The following is a 17,818-nucleotide window of genomic DNA, read 5'->3' as shown; positions in this document are numbered from 1 at the left end:
TTTGAAATAATGGGACGTGCAAGTGCCACATGCTTTCCTGAAGTGTCAGTGCATCATAAATTAAGAGATAAACAGTTCAATTGAACAGATTGTAACTTGGATAACGCAAGGTTTAGGCTGTGTGTGTGTGGAAGTAGCAGTGCTCGGGGGGTTAATTGTAGCTTCCTGTCATTGTGAATCTTCATGTAGCCTTCTCAGGCCTAGTGACCTTATCTCCCCTCACCAGACACTCTCACCAAGGTAAAACCAATATAACAACTTTCCCTACTGTCAGTAGACCCCTGTCACTTTACACATGCAGTCACATCCTATGCACGAACTGCAACAACGATACTTGTTGTAGAAATGACCTTATGTATTCTGCACAGATACAGTATGGCACATCCAAAAAGAGTTGTGATGTGCTCTTTCTCAATTGTCTTCCCTTGCTTGTGCCCTTCCCTTGATTCATTGTTTCCTTTTCAAAACACATTGGTAGAGAAATTCTGAAGGTCTCTGGTTTCTCGTTTCCAGAACTTTCTCACTTGTATGTTAGTCAGACCAAAATTAGTCTGTGTTTGGAATGTTTGGTCTGCATCTCCATATTGCATGATAGGCAGATGGTGTATCCAGCTCAGGGGAAGTCAGCCATTCTCTTTACTTTCCTGTCGTTGCATCAGGACTAGAAGCCAACTGAATCAGAGTCTATTGGTTGCTCTTTAAATCACCACAGTGGAAGCCAGCGGGTAAAGTGTTTACTCTCAATGGCCCAAGTCTGTTAGGCCTACTGCTGCTAGGTAGCTCTCTCTCTGCTCTCCCCCTCCCCTCTGTCTGTCCTTGATTGCAGGAGTGAAGTCTGGTGTGCGGGAGTCAGGGTTCCAGCTGCAGCTCATTCACCATAATTACCTCAGCCTTTATGACCCGGTCAAACTTTCCACTCATCGTCAGATCATAGTCAAGACGACCATATTATGGGAACCTGACTTCTGCCTCCGCTTCACTCCTGCCACCACCATCCTGCTCCCCACTACCGGACCTCCCTTTTGGACTCACCACGGACACTAGGACATTACGGTACCACACCTGCCCTGACCTGGATCTGTTACCCTCCCTGTAACCTGGACTTGCTCTTCCCCTATTATTGGAAACCTGGACTTTTTGAACATTGTAAATAAACCTGTTAAACCTTCTCTGGCTTGGTGTACTTGTCTGCATTTGGGTTCTAATCCAGTTAAATCATGACAAAGTCTTAAATTGTGACTTTTCACGTGCAACTGTTGTCCAAGTCCCCCATTGACATCAATGTTGGACTTACCCAAGTCTCCCTTGACATCACTGTATGACTTACGTAACTCTCTCATTGACAGCAATACATGATTTTCGTGACACTTCCACTTAAGCATGTGTCTCAATACAGAATTAGGCCCTATGACATGGTTCCACAGTAGCAGAGGATGGAGGTGGATAATCTATGTTTAGATCCTATCCTAATCAGCTCCTCCTTATCATCAGAAAGGAACGCATACTATTGAAAACTACAATGTGACCTTTTAGGTGGCAGTGTGTGCTGTAGCTTTTGCTTGTTAACATGAGTCTTTATCATAAGCTTTCATTATTCTGTACTTGTTGATATCTTGATATCTAGATTAGGCAAAAACTATATTGTGAAGGGTTTCCAGTGATTTTTGATGACTCAAGTCATTGTTATGAGTGGGAATGTGTTCACAATCAAGTTACCGGGGGAAATGAATGTAAATGAAAAGACTAGCACAACCTTTTCCTTCCTCTTCCTATAACCCCTTCAGTTGTGTTAGAACATGTTATATTATATCAGATGGACTCCATCCTCTGTCATCACATAAATAAGAACTCTTCAGTTTAAGTCCAATGCCACAGTCAGCAAGGAAAACAATAAACCATAACAAAGGTGAATGAAGCTACACAGGTTTTGCTGATGTTCCCAAGGGCTGCGGTGGGTGATTGTTCAGGCTGGTGTTACAATATCACAGGCAGTGTGGGGAACTGTTTCGTTTGGCACAGCCTTATCGCTCACAGAATGTCAACGTGCAGCGTGTTGTGTCACCACTCAGTTTCAAGCTGCTGGAAGGCCTGGGTAGTGCAGTTCCTCGTGCTAAAAGCTAAGGGGGTAACAGCTGTGTCAGTTTTTAGCATTTTGTTAGCATTTAGCATGCTGGGCCTAGGGCAGGTTAATGTACAAGAGTTGGTTTTGGCTCCAAAGAGTGCCAATGATACATACAGTACATATCATTCACATTTTAGTGAAATTTAGTGGCCTTGATTCTCAATAAGTGCTGTAGTGTCGTAAACCCCATAGGTTTGGACAGAGAGGAAGTGGCGAAGCGAGAGGGTCCACTCCCGTCAATCTGTCCACGCTAGAATACAGCGATAAGCAGACCAAGTGGGGAGTTTTTGTATGAAGGTCTATGAGAGAGTGTCAGATTTGGTCAACAAAACATTTGATTGCTAAGTGAGGCTTATTTGATCGAATAGAAGTTTTGTAATGTGTAGGTTGTTACAAATGTACTGATATAAGTGGACACGTGGCATTTCGTCAACGTTAAGAAAAACTATTTTATATTGGAGTTGTCTGTTGTTCACACCCGTATCTGCCCTCTCATTGGCTAGAATGTTCCCACATGATCTCGCCACCTCCTCGCCTGCCTTCCATCTTTGAGGACATGTATTTATATTGTTAGAGCGATCACTCGACTATCTTGTCAATATAAGATTAGAAAGTATCTGCGCTACACTCAACATTACCTACGTAATAAAGCCAGCTAGAACAGTAGTAATGGTCTGACTATGCAATATTTTAAATAGCTACTCTAATCTCATTTTGAAATGATCAGCACGCACGAACAATCACACACTCACTCTTGTTGTATAAAATGACTGGTTAGTCGCCCATCTAAAGCAAACCATTGGATGCCCCTGCCGTCTTATTAGTGTACTGGCACAACATTCTCTCCCCTCTCCTCACCCCTCTCTCTCTCTCTCTCTCTCTCTCTCTCTCCTGTCTACACTTGACATTGGTGTTTCAATACCACCATCCCGGCTGCAGGAAGTCATGTTTCTGGCACTGACCACCAGACGGGATTTAGCTGCTTCCTGGGGCAGGAAGCTGGTTCAAGGATGCTAGGAGGCAGTGAGGGGGCAGAAAGGTTGAACGGGGAGGACGGAGGGGTAGAGTGGGGCTCAAATGGGTAGAGCTATGTCAACAAACAGCTCCAAGTTCTAACAAAGTCAGTGGGACAATAGTCAGAGGGTTTGTGAGTTCAGACCGCTGAGTGTTTGGGTGTAAACGGGCCCGTGTGATCGCCTGTTGTTGTTGTGTATAGGCTAGCTCTCCAATATGCTTAAAGCTCAGGGTGGAAATATCCCTATGAAGGATGCTAAGGTGGCGGAGCATAGCTTGGGGATTGGTCAAGCGAGGGTGGGGTGGGCGAGGTATTGATGTCTTTTTCAAGGCAGAATGTGTTAGGGATAGTGGTTAGTTTACTCCTCTCTCTTTCCCTATGCGTGTAGAAGTAGTACCATAACCTGTCTGGTGTAGGCCTATTCAAAGCTCTGAAAATCCGTATTCTGTTATCTTGATATTGTGGTATCTGGATCAGAACGATCCGATTTTTATTTTCTGAGAAAGTCTTAACAGCCACATCGATCTGATCCTGGATAGCAAAAAAGAGGATTACAAAATCCAGATAATTCTGATCCAGATTAAACGTTTTGAAAGACTGCCCTCTTGACTCCCGAGTGGTGCAGTGGTCTAAGGCACTGCATCGCAGTGCTAGCTGTGCCACTAGAGATCCTGGTTCGAGTCCAGGCTCTGTCGCAGCCGGCCGCGACCGGGAGACCCATGGGCGGCGCACAATTCGTCCAAGGTAGGGGAGGGTTTGGCCGGCAGGGATGTGGGTTCGTTTCCCACTGGGGGCCAGTATGAAAAAAAACAAAAAACTAAACAAACAAAAAAAGATGTATGCACTCACTAACTGTAAGTCGCTCTGGATAAGAGCGTCTGCTAAATGACTAAACTCTAAATGTAGATAAAACATAAATCACCCCTGATTACCAACTGAAGCATCCCATTGGATAATAAATGACCCAAATAATACAGGCCACTCAAACCAGGAAGTTGCCACCTCTCCCCCGAGTTGACACCTTTTGGTCTACTCAGTCAGAGAAACAGTTTGCATCTGAACACCAGGTTGGAAGGACAGTCACTTTTAGCTCTAAGACATGCTAGATCAGGTAGTGCTCATTGCAGGAGTAACTGTGTTGGGTGTGTTAGAGCAAGGTAAGTTGTTCATATTTTATTTCTATAAAAAGTGCAGCGCTTTTATGATAATCCTGTGGTCATTATCATAGAACTAGTAATTAAGTTAACTTGTTTGTATTCAATTTAACATTGGAAATGTTAACCTGTGGCAGAAAATGCATGCATAACACATATCAAATATCTGATTTCTTTGAGTGTTGGTACAATTTCCTTGTCAATAAGTGTGGGGAAATTATTTTTCTGATTTTTATAGCATGGACATTGTGATGTGTCTTTGTAGCTTACTTCTCTCTAGAGGTGATATACGCCAGACGCAAGTACTCTGTCTCTCCACCCAGCACCTCAGGACCCCCAGGGTTTGAGAGGGTCTTCAGAGCTCAGTAAGTCTGCTAGATCTGAAATGACATGTCTATCAGCAGTTTAATATTGATTTCTTTACTTACTTACTTTACCCAAATATAATTTTAGTATTAAGTTGCTGTTGTGTCATTCTTCACCTGCACTCAGAAATTGATGACGCTTGATAAATATCCCTCAGTACTTAGCAGGTGACATGCAGACAATAGATGTAGAGAGTAGGCCTATTTAGTTGATTGCCAAAGTAGTTGATTTAGAATGAGAATATCAGGGTTCGCACAAGGTGTTTGAGGTTCTTAAAATACTTGAATTTGGAAATTCAAGTACTGGAATACCTTGAAAATCAGACATTTTCTATAGTTGGTACTTGAAAAGTACTTGAATTAAAATGAGAAAACAGAAAATGATCAACTATGTTAATATGAAAAATATTAGAAATGTATTGGTCTTACGAATTAAGAGTTATATTTCCTCAAGTGTTTTGCGCTCTGGTTGCCAGGCAAGCTCGCTCATTCCACCCACACTGCCACTCAGCCAGGCAGGTACAGAACTGACTGATTAGGCGCCGCCAAACATCACATCGATAACTAAAATGCCGGGCAAATGTATACTGAACAAAAATTTGAACGCAACATGTAAAGTGTTGGTCCCATGTTTCAGGAGGTGAAATAAAAGATCCCAGAAATGTATTTCTCTCAAATATTGTGCACAAATGTATTTACAACCCTGTTAGTGAGCATTTCTCCTTTGCCAAGATAATCCATACGCCTTCTTATTATTCTTCTTCTTCAATGAGGTTTAACGGCGGTTGGCATCCAATTTGTTACATTACCGCCACCTACTAGACTGGAGTACAACTCCCTTATCTTTTCTTGAAAAATTAAATAAAGCAAAGAAATATCCTACCATCTAACACTACACTCACACCTTCAACACTACAACTAATAATTAACCCCACCCTTCTCCACTTTTTAAATATACTCACTCCTACCTCATGCCCTCAACATGAATTGATGGGACATCACCTCTTAACACTCCCCGTAACTCTTCTGCTGTCAAGTCTCGCACACTCAAATATCTCTGCAGCTGCCACCACAACCTCAATTTTCTTTGATTTGTGTTCCATCCCTGCAGTACAATTAATAACCATTACTATAAATGCTAAAAATCCAATCTTGCTGAACCATATATCACTTGTTGATTTATCCCTCTGTACAGGTACATCTCTACTACTCACACCATTTCTCTCAGGATCCCTCCCCCTTGACCCATCTTCCTCTACTTTCTTCACTGCCTCCGCATATGACAACTTCTTCTCTACTCTTACCCTGGAAACCTTAACCTGCTTCTCTCGCACTGGACATGTCTGATCCCCAGCCCCATGGCCACCCCTACAATTAGCACACACCACCACTTTCCCCACTGCTTCACACTCCTTTGTCTCATGCCCTTCTGCACCCTTCTCACACCTTGGAATCTACCTCCTACACACTGCTGCCACATGCCCATAAGTTTGACACCTGTAACATCTTAAGGTATTCGGCACATATGCTCGCACTGGATAACTTATATATGCTAACCTCACTTTCTCAGGCAAAGACTCAACTTCAAAACTCAAAAGAACAGACAATGACTCTTCTGTTTCCACACTCTCGCCACCCTGTTTACTTCGCACCAAACGACGAGCATCACACACCGGGAATCCTCTCCTTCAGTTGGTCAACTTTTACATTCACTGCTACTCCAGTAATCACTCCTCTCAATGGCGCCCTTTTCTTAAGAGCGAAACAATTCACAATTCTTTCCCCCATTTGTTTAACTCTGAGCACCTTCTCCCTCTGTCCAACAGAAACACAAACAATTATCACTAGACCACTTCTGGTTACCCTCACCAAATCCACTTTACCCAACGCTCTTTTCACCCATCTTGAAATCACAATTGGATCAGCCAAAAGGCAAGGATCCATTTTTTCCACACACTTCACTCCTACTGTCACAGACTAATCTTTATCCTGACCCTCTGTGCAATCCTGGGGCTCTGAGTGCTTCACCACACCTTCCACCTCCGATACATCACCCTCATTCACTTCCATTTCTACTCCTGTCTTCAGCTCACTTTGCTTACATTTCTTACCACTCTTCTTTAACAAACCTTCTCCCTTTTTCCCACCATTTTTAACTGACTCAAACTCACAATCTTCCTCCATCTCTCTCTTAGACCTCCTCTGCCTCTCTTTTTCCCTCCATTCCTCCTCATTCATCCAAGTATACATCTCCTTATGATAATACCTCATTTCTCCAAATCTATATCTGTTTCTTGTCTTCTCTAAGGACTCCATTTTCACCCTCCTTTCCTTTCCGGCGTCTATTCTATCCTCGGCCTTGACCTCTTCATTGCTCTCCTCTTCTGATCCGTTGTCCTCCTCTCCTGAATCACCATCGTCTTCCGATCCCTCATCCGAGCTGTTATCCTCACTATCATCGGGACTTACTCCCTTTCCAACTGCTCGTCTTTTCGCTGAAGACGCCATGCTCCACCCATCCATACACCTGACAGGTGTGAGATATCAATAAGCTGATTAAACAGCATGATCATCACACAGGTGCACCTTGTGCTAGGGAAAAGGCCACTCTAAAATGTGCAGTTTTGTCACACAACACAATGCCACAGATGTCTCAAGTTTTGAGGGAGCATACAATTGGCATGCTGACTCCAGGAATGGCCACCAGAGCTGTTGCCAGATAATTGAATGATCATTTCTCTACCATAAGCCGCCTTCAACGTCGTTTTAGAGAATTTGGCAGTCCATCCAAACGGCCACACAACTGCAGATCACGTGTAACCACGCCAGCCCAGGACCTCCACATTCTGCTTCTTCACCTGCGGGATCGTCTTAGAGCAGCCACCTGGACAGCTGATGAAACTGAGGAGTATTTCTGTCTGTAATAAAGCCATTTTGTGGGGAAAAACTCATTCTGATTTGGCTGGGCCTGGCTCCCCAGTGGGTGGGCCTTGCTACCAAGTCATAGATTAGGGCCTAATGCATTTATTTCAATTGACTGATTTTCTTATATGAAAAAATAACTCAGTAAAATCGTTAAATTGTTGCATGTTGCGTTTATATTTTTGTTCAGTATAGAGTCTAGCCTGCCTGGCATGATATTGATGTTTATGAATGGGGTTTGCCAGACCCAGCCAGGGATGTAGTGGAGGGTAAACGCCGTTTACGCAACTTTTTTTTTTTTTTTAGCAAACTTGGCCCACGACATAGGCAGAGAGTTAAAAATAACTACCTTCGCCCAGACAAGTGTTGGCAAGTAGCAGAGAGACGCCGCTGACAGTGGGGAATGGTTTAACATCCCTCCACTCCTGTCGTGTCAACATATGAACTGCAGGAGCAGTTGACTGAAATTAAACTAGCTAGCTATAATCAAAAGATGGGCTATAAGTTCTCATAACAAAATACCTTTTCTTTATAGAGAGTAGTGAGACAGTGGTGAGTCAGGCTGCAATGAAGGAGGCAAAGGAGATACACAGAGAGGAAGTATTGAAGCAAACGGGGAGAGAGGTTAGTAGTAGTACAGTGGTTCCCAAACCTGGGGTCCAGGACCCATGTGGGGTTGCCTAAAATGTAAATAGGGTCCCCTGAGAGAATCTTTAATCTTATCAAACACATTAATAACTTGTTCCTCTTCAAATGGGTATAGAATACAACATTTTAGAGTCAACTAAGGGCCTTTTACACTGTCCGAATTCACTTTCATGTCATGTTGGGACAGCCTGTGGGTCCTAACATTTAGTGAAATATAAAGACAATTTTATATGTACACTGAACAAAAATATAAACACAACAATTTCAAAGATTCTACTGAGTAACAGTTCATATAAGGAAATCAGTCAACATCAGTACTGACTTACCACTCATGTATGTAGTAAATACATAGTGAAACACGTATTGTTGAGTAGAACTTCTAAGGTAGTGATAAATAGAAAGTTGTTGTTTTTTTAGGTTGTGGAGACATACTGCCATCTGGTGGCAACTAGAAACAATTGCATGATAGGAACTATTACAACTTGATGGTCCTTGAAAATAAATATTAGTGCTTGAAAAAGTACTTAAGTCCTTGAATTTGACTTGCCACTGTCTGTAAGTATCCTGCAATATGTACCCAAATACATTGCAACATAATTTGGTCAAGAAAAATGAATTCGATTTTTGTCAGAAATGGCATGCCCAAAAGCCACCGCATTTGTAGATTTGCCCCTAGGTGCTTGCTATGTATTTTACTATGATTCCTGGCTCTTGAACTGATTTATGTTTTGTTTCTTTAGAGCCAACTGCTCTGAATATTTCCCAATCTTCATCACCATCCTATGGGTGTCTGGACTCTTCTTCAGCCAAGGTAGGCACCCAAAATGTATTCTCTGCTGCCTCAGTGCACCCACACAGCCTCATGCTTTATTTGACAATTTCACTGAATATATTGACTACCTCTTTGAGTCAAGTTGACTCCCATTGAGGAAATTAAAATAAGATTTTATGTTTTACGACAGACAGAGATGGGCAAAAGATACATCAATATATCTTTTTACAAGACACTCTAATGACCAATGTCTATTGACTTGGAATAAAAATGTAGCCAATTCATAGCCATTGATTCATGAAGAGTATAACTTATAAATGTCTCATGAGCTTAGTTCAACTGTCTTCCTCCATCACAACCCAAAATATAAGCTTTTTTTACTCCATTGTTTGTAAAGTATGTAATTGTAAACAAACACTGTATAGCTTCAAAATATGATTAAAGCTATTGTTTTGATATCATGGATGGTTAGTCCTTGCATCCATAGCTCCATCTATGAATTTGAGAGTGGTTTCTCCAACCCCATCCCTCAGCTGTTTACTGAAAGAAGTGGCGGAGTGACCGCTTTGTTGTTTAAATCCCAGATTGCCCTTTTAACTGCTAAATTATGACCCATTTTTCTCTTCATCACCTAGGTCTGTCAGCACTATGTGGACTCCTATACCTGTACGGGCGCTACCTGTACTTCAGGGGCTATGCTAAATCGGCACATGGCCGGTAATGACACATCGGTCTGTCCCTCGGGGCCTGTTCCAATAATTATGCATCATTCCTTGGCATTGCAGATCATCCTTCTGTTCCTTGGAATTACATATCTGGCGTATTAGATTAGTGATGCTCAAGAAAGAGAGCAAGGAGAGATTTCATTTTGAAGTATAGGGTCAGAATCAGTGTTCCCTCAAGATAAATAGCAGCAGGCACCCGCTACATGTGGATACCAGAGCCTTCTATTTGCAGAGTTGTCACAATGGGGAGGTCGGTTTTCTATTATCTGGAGGCTCGAACAGTTCCTCAACTGTCACTTTCCCTGTATCTTTCCCATAGGAAGTTTATTTAGAAAAGTTGTCTAATCTCGTATTCTGTACAAAATTAACTTTGTCGTGTTTAGTAAATATACTCCAAACAGACAACATCATCCCTTCATATTCATTGTCCCTCAATCAATATTCATTGTTTCTGAAATATTGCGTAATGCATTGCTGCTAAAACAAATGATTATCTTTCTTGCTCTCCCTCTCTCCCCCTCTTTCTCTCCTTCCCAGACTAGCCCCTCTGTATTTCAGTGCCAAGGTTCTGTGGGTTCTGATTGGGTTCTCCACCCTGGGGATTCTGGGTTCTGTGTGTCGGTTCTACCTGGATCTGGACCTGACGCAGCTCGCCAGCTCTGTCCTCGGCCTGACTGAGGAGGGGGGGGAGCTATAAGGGATGAGCAGGAAGAGAAGAGATTAAAGGAGAGATTATGGGATACACTAACAAAAATGTAGACAAGCTACCTTCGTTGCCAAATCAAGACAACTAAATGGGACTGGTTGATTGAAGTAGGGAAATATGTGTTCCAACCATGAGCTGCAGTTTTGAAATAATACATGTGTCCGGTCTAGGCCTATTGTAGGCTATTTTACGAACTGCTTATGTGCCATTTGCGGGTATCTAATGGTTAAAAAATGAATACGTTTATCTTTCTAATGCTGTTAACTGTATGTCTCAACTCATGTTATTAAGTGGATTACACCCTGTTAAAACGGGAGTGAGCAGTGATATTGATTAGAAAGAAGCACCTGTTTCGGTAGCGCGAGTCGCAGCTCAAATTGCGCTTGCAGTCCTTCATTTAGCAAATCACCTTGCAACTCCGTTAGGCCTAAGTGTTTTTCAATTTAGACAGAGAATATAGGCATACACATTTTATTTAGTTGTCCAATGTGCTTAACTGACTGTAGTGTGCTAGCTAGCCAGTGTGTTTACAGTTTCATTAATTTGCCATGAGAAAAAGGCTTGTGGAAAAAGCAACTCCCTTTCTATAATCATTGCCAAAAATAAAACATAGTTTTCTTCACTTGTCGACTATTAGGCTACTGTAGAAGGTTAAAAGTGTATAAATAATCCACATTATTTGTGAATTCCCCACTCTGTTCAAGCAAGGGAACTTCCTTACAAAATTAGCATGCAACTTGTTAAAAAAAAAAAAAAAAGGGGTTAGACTGTTGTCATAAGTGTGTTGATGCGTCCAAACTATGTTAAATCCCCATGCAATTTCTTTAAATTTGATTTTGAAATCATCATTGTATGTCTAATAAGTCTCAGGTTATTTATTGAAAATAACTCCAAATATATGTATCATTTATTTCCCTGAGCCTTCCTATGCCATTGAAATGCTCCATCTGATCGTGTGGGTGTGTTGATACAAATCTAAGTATATTTACATACTCAGCCCTGATTGGCGGATAGAATCGTCTAGACCAGGGATGGGCAACTGGTGGCCCAGCCCTCTCTTTGTAGGCCCGTGGACCAATTTCCAAAGACACATTTTTTTGTTGTAAGTTAGTCTTACGGCCAGCTATCTAAACTTGTAGTAATCATGGTCGAATTACCGACCGAAGGGCCCCCATTGATTTTGTTAGACACTGTAAGATATCATATTAAAAACTGCAAACATTTCTCTCCACCCTATTGCAAAATGTGTAGAATTGCAGAAAATTAGCTGTAAAACTGCAAAAATCTTCTCTCCGGCCCATGACAAAATGCTTAGATTTGCAGCAAACTTGCTTTAAAACTGCAAAAATATAGAATTGCTTAATCTTCTCTCCGCCCCATGGCAAAAGGTGTAGATTTGCAGCAAACCTGTTTTAAAACTGCACATTTTGCTTAGGGCCTCCAAAAGGGTAGGGTCGGCTTAAACTGCATGTGTGGGTATGCAGACCCACGAGCCACGGCGGCCTCCCATGATGAGTTAAGATTTTTTGTGGCCCTCACCCCCATCAAAGTTGCCCATCCCTGGTCTAGACTCGAGAGCCTACCCCGCTAACCCCTTCAAAGTAGGAGGATACATATGCAAATAAAAGATGACTGGTCGTTGGTCAGAATAATCAGATCAGATTCTGATGTCATGATCTGGGCCCAAAACTCCATCTCACATGAACATGCTGAAATTCCAGGCATTTCTTTCAAACAGCTCTTACAAAAAAGGGCATCTAACAGACTTTTATTTTGGGGAAGTGACCATGACCTTTGGACAAGTAAAACATGACCTGTTTTTGGCCATTGGACAAGTGCCTTTGAGAGCTAAAAGCCCCAATGCAGCTGTTTTTATTTCAATATAGAAACATGTCTGGGTAACAATTGAATACCACCTTACAAGCATTTCGCTACACCCACAATAACATCTGCTAAACATGTGTATGCAATAAAATTTGATTTGATCTACAGAAATAGTTTTCCATTAAAATTGGAAAAAAACACCTTTTTAGCAAAACATCTTTCTCAAGCAAGAATTTTGCTAGGACTAACTAGAAGTGGTTTGAGTGAGGAGGGGCGAACTTAAAGCTTGCTGTTGTTAGCAGCGAGGTTTGGAACTCTTTGTTATTGGTATATTAACCAACGTTCCACCTGGTGACGTCAAGCCGAAACTCCAGCCCATTCAAACAGGCTGATTAGAAGGTCCTGTGTAGATTGTATTTTCAACCAGCAACTATCTGGAAATAACACTGGTTACAATATTTCACAAAAAAGTTTAATCAGCTGTTGTACAATATGGTATAAAACACAGGAAAAACTGAATTTTGATTGCACTGGGCCTTTAATGTCAACCCCTGGCTAATGTCAACACTCGGTGGTACCAAAGTACACTTGAAGTCGGAAGTTTACATACACTTATGTTGGAGTCATTAAAACTCGTTTTTAACCACTCCACAAATTCCTTGTTAACAAACTATATTTTTGGAAAGTCGGTTAGGACATCTACTTTGTGCATGACACAAGTCATTTTTCCAACAATTGTTTACAGACAGATTATTTCACTTATAATTCACAATTCCAGTGGGTCAGAAGTTTACATACACTAAGTTGACTGTGCCTTTAAACAGCTTGGAAAATTCCAGAAAAAGATGTCATGGCTTTAGAAGCTTATGATAGGCTAATTGACATAATTTGAGTCAATTGGAGGTGTACCTGTGGATGTATTTCAAGGCCTACCAGTAGGACCGCAGGAACCTATCCACATCCTGATTTACCCGTTCCACCTGCCCATTTGACTCGGGGTGGAACCCAGAGGTCAGGCTGACCGAGACCCCCAGACGTTCCATGAACGCCTTCCAGACCTTGGACGTGAACTGAGGACCTCGGTCGGACACTATATCCGCTGGTACCCCGTAGTGCCGGAAGACGTGAGTAAACAGGGCCTCCGCAGTTTGCAGGGCCGTGGGGAGACCGGGCAGAGGAAGGAGGCGGCAGGACTTGGAAAAGCGGTCCACAACGACCAGGATGGTGGTGTTACCTTGGGAGAGGGGAAGATCAGTCAAAAAATCAACACTTAGGTAAGACCATGGGCGTTGTGGAACTGGTAAAGGTTGTAACTCACCCGTTGGGAGGTGCCGAGGTGCCTTAATCTGGGCGCACACCGAGCAGAAGGAGACGTACACCCTCAAGTCCTTAGTCAAGGTAGGCCACCAGTACTTTCCGGTCAGGCAGCTCACTGTCCGACTGATACCTGGGTGACCAGAGGAGGGTGACGTGTGTGCCCAGTAGATCAGACGATCACGGATAAGAGCAGGCATGTACCGCAGCCCAGCTGGACACTGAGGTGGAGATGGATCTGTGCGTAATGCCTGCTCTATATCCGCGTCCATCGCCCATACTACCGGCGCCACAATGCAGGAGGCCGGGAGTATGTGGTGTTGTCTCTGGGCCTCTCCTCTGTGTCATACAGCCGGGACAGTGCGTCTGCCTTCACGTTCTTCGTACCCGGAATGTATGACAGTGTAACATCAAACCGGGTGAAGAATAGGGCCCACCTGGCCTGGCGAGGATTCAGCCTCCTCGCTGCCCGGATGTACTCCAGGTTACGGTGGTCTGTCCAGACGAGGAAAGGGTGTTTCGCCCCTTCGAGCCAATGCCTCCACACGGTCAAAGCTCGGACAACAGCCAACAGCTCCCGATCACCAACGTCGTAGTTCTGCTCCGCCGGGCTGAGCTTCTTAGAGAAGAAGGCACAGGGGCAGCGCTTGGGTGGCGTGCCCGAGCGTTGAAATAGGACAGCGCCTATCCCTACCTCGGACGCATCCACCTCCACTACGAACGGTAGTGATGGATCGAGGTGGGCCAGTACCGGGGCTGAGGTGAACAGACCCCGCAGTCTACTGAAGGCCAGGTCAGCCTCAGCAGACCAGCGGAGCCGGGTCGGCCCACCCTTCAACAGGTATGTAATGGGAGCTGCGATCTTTTAAAATCCCCGGATAAACCTCCGATAGTAGTTGGCGAAGCCAAGGTAGCGCTGCACCTCCTTAACCGTGGTTGGAGTCGGCCAATTACGCACGGCTGAAATGCGATCTCCCTCCATCTCCACACCTGAGGTGGTAATGCGGTATCCGAGGAAGAAGACAGACTGCTGGAAAAACATACACTTCTCTGCCTTGGCATCAAGGTCATTTTCCAACAGTCGGGCCAGTACTTTGCGAACCAGGGGCACATGCTCGGCGCGCGTGGAGGAATACACCAGGATATCATTGATGTAGACCACTACACTGTGACCAAGCATGTCCCGAAACACCTCGTTCACAAAGGACTGGAAGACGGATGGAGCATTCATCAAATCGTAGGGCATCACCAGGTATTCATAATGCCCCGTGGTTGTGCTGAATGCTGTCTTCCACTCATCCCCCTCCCGAACACGCACCAGGTTGTATGCACTCCTGAGATCTAATTTGGTGAAGAAGCGCGCCCCATGCATTGACTCAATCACTGAAGGAATGACGGGGAGAGAATAACTAAATCTTATCGTCTCCTTGTTCAGTGATCGATATTCAATGCACGGGCGCAGACCGCCGTCTTTCTTCTTCACAAAAAAGAAACTCGAGGAGGCGGGTGAAGTGGAGGGACGTATATACCCCTGGCCTAGGGACTCAGTGATTTATGTTTCCATAGCCTCCGTTTCAGCCTGTGACAGGGGGTACACATGACTCCTGGGAGGTACAGCGTCTACCCGAAGGTTTATCGCGCAATCCCCCGCCCGATGAGGTGGTCATTTTGTCGCCTGCATCTTAGAAAACGCGTGCTCCAGATCATGGTATTCGGGGGGAATGCGCACAGTGGAGGTACCGTCTGGACTTTCCACGTGGTTGCACTAACGGAAACACCTAGACACCTACCCTGACAGTCTCGTGACCACCCCGTTAGAACCCTCTGCGGCCATGAGAAGGTGGGGTTGTGGAGTGCTAGCCAAGGAATACCTAATACCACAGGGAAAGTAGGAGACTCAATAATAGAAAAAGTAACCTGCTCACAATGAGTCTCCTGGGTGATCATGGTGACTGGTACAGTAACTTCCTTAACAAACCCGGACCCTAATGGTCGACTATCAAGTGCTCTGATGGGGAGTGGAATGGATAGGGGAACCAATGAAATGCCTTGACAGCGTGAGAATGCCCTGTCCATAAAGTTCCCAGCTGTGCCTGAATCGATTAGCGCCTTACACTGGGGAACTACCATGTGATCGGGAAAATAGATAGGTAGGGTACAGTGAGCAGCAGAGGGCTCTGAACGAGTGTGGGTGTTCGATACCTGGGGTGATGCGAGAGTGCCCTGCCTGCCGCCTCCAGACCCAAAAGAGCATTGACGACTATGTGTGGTGTACTGTCCCTTCGTGCCACCAGAGTGGCACTGTCGTCCTCCGCTCTCTCGGACGGCAGCTCCATCAGCTCGGGATCCGAGTTGTCCGGGGTGGAAACGGGCAGACCCCTACCAAGACGTCCTCTGGCTGCCAGCAGGTTGTCCAAACGGATGGCCATGTCCACCAGTTGCGTGATAGACAACATGGTGTCCCGGCAGGCTAGCTCCCGTTGGACGTCCTCCTGCAGATGGCTCCGGAAATGGTCGATCAGGGCCTGCTCGTTCTACCCAGAACCCGCTGCCAGAGTCCGAAACTCCAACGCGAAGTCCTGCGCGGTCCTCGTCCCCTGCCTCAGGTGGGCCAGCCGCTCGCCCGCCCGCCTCTCGACCCTGATCGAAGACCGCCCGAAAGAGGCGAGGGAACTCCCTGTAGTTCTCCAACGCGGCTCCTTCTTTCCAAACCGCGTTGGCCAACTCCAGGGCTATCCCCGAGAGGCAGGAAACGAGGACGGATACCTTCTCCCGCTCCGATGGGGCCGGCCTGATGCTGGAGAAGTAGAGCTCCAATTTGAGGACGAATCCTTGGCAGAGCACCGCCGTCCCGTCGAATGCCCGTGGTCGGGATATCTGGATCCCTCCGGGTGCTGGGGTGTAGATGGCTGGATCCGGTTGGCCAGCTGGTCTTGACAGATCGGGTCCTCTCCTCTCCAGGCGTTGGACGACCGATCCATCGCTTCCCCAAAGCTGGCCAGCATCGTGGAATGGTCCTGGGCCCGTGCCACGACTCCAGGCATGCGCTCCTCTCCCGCTGACTCCATAGCGGGTGGGTGATTCTGTGATGAGTGTGATAGGAGTCAGGCGCAGGAGGGTAAATCACCGAATACAGAGTTTATTCTGTTGTACAAAATAGCGCTGGATAGCGACACACGAAAACAGGCGCAGGGAAACGATCTACCCTGGCAATACACGGTACGGGATACTCCATCAATATACAGGCACAGGGGAAATATCTACCCCGGCAATACAAAGTACCTTGGCAATACAAAGAGCTACACTACTCTCACAATAAACAATCACCCACAAGGACAAGGGGGGCAGAGGGAACACTTATACATGGACTAATGAGGGGCTAAGAACCAGTTGTGTGTAATTGACAAGACAAGACAAATGGAATGATGATATATGGAGCGGCAGTGGCTAGTAAGCCGGTGACGACGAATGCCGAAGCCTGCCCGAACAAGGAGGGGAGGCAGCCTCGGCGGAAGTCGTGACAGTGGAATGATTCTAAATGTCATTGTCCTCAAACAGTTCCATTCTGTTGCTATGGTAATGTGCAAAGATTCCATACCATAACAGATGATAATAATAACTCAATTTTTAAAGCTCTTTTCTCTAACCCAAGGTGCTAAACACCTTGAAAAGCATCAGAGAGGAGTGGCAGGAGGAGTGGGTAAGTTTGTATGCAACTGGACTATGATTAAGTCTTCATCTTCATATTTTGTATTCTTCTGGAGATTTTTAAACATATTAATCAGATCAGTGGTGACCAACTCTCTTCTTGGAGAGAGACTAGATGTGCAGGCTTCACTTGTTTTCTTTGGCACAAATAAGCTGAACTGTGGATGTTTAGAAGAGGTCCTGGTCCTGTCATCATAGGGCCTTAGCAGGACGATAGGAAAGTCTTGGTTGTTGACTGCACTCTGAATGGGACTGGAGGGGTCATATTAAGTGCTTTTCTAACCAAGACTTTAACTTCTACATTCACTTGAATGTAGCCCAGTGCTGACCCCTTAACTGGACACAACACGTTTATATATTGAGAAGTTCTTTGACTGTTAATACAAACTTTTTGGAGGAATAATTTTTTATTTGTGAATTCATGCAACATACTGTATATAATGTGTGGTCAGTTGTGTTTAAAGCAGGGTTGGAACAAAAGCCTGCACACCCTCGAAATGAGTGTTGGCTATCCCTGTCCTATATATTTAGGGACTATGGAAA

At 44.7% G+C, this 17,818-nt stretch overlaps 1 protein-coding gene across 1 annotated transcript; it reads left to right on the top strand.

Moving 5' to 3' along the window:
* Window positions 1-4,236: 4,236 nt before the first annotated feature.
* ltc4s (leukotriene C4 synthase) lies at window positions 4,237-10,420 on the top strand (the record flags this gene model as incomplete). The annotated part of the gene is made up of 5 exons (XM_084147050.1): window positions 4,237-4,294; window positions 4,557-4,656; window positions 8,967-9,037; window positions 9,634-9,715; window positions 10,261-10,420. The coding sequence occupies 5 exons, from the start codon at window positions 4,237-4,239 to the stop codon at window positions 10,418-10,420; spliced, it is 471 nt and encodes a 156-aa protein (XP_084003176.1).
* Window positions 10,421-17,818: the final 7,398 nt, after the last annotated feature.

The sequence above is a fragment of the Coregonus lavaretus genome, assembly GCF_964263955.1.
Source record: "Coregonus lavaretus genome assembly, chromosome: 29".
Lineage (NCBI taxonomy): Eukaryota > Metazoa > Chordata > Actinopteri > Salmoniformes > Salmonidae > Coregonus > Coregonus lavaretus.
The sequence above is the reverse complement of the archived record's forward strand: the minus strand, read 5'-3'. Positions and strand labels throughout refer to the sequence as shown.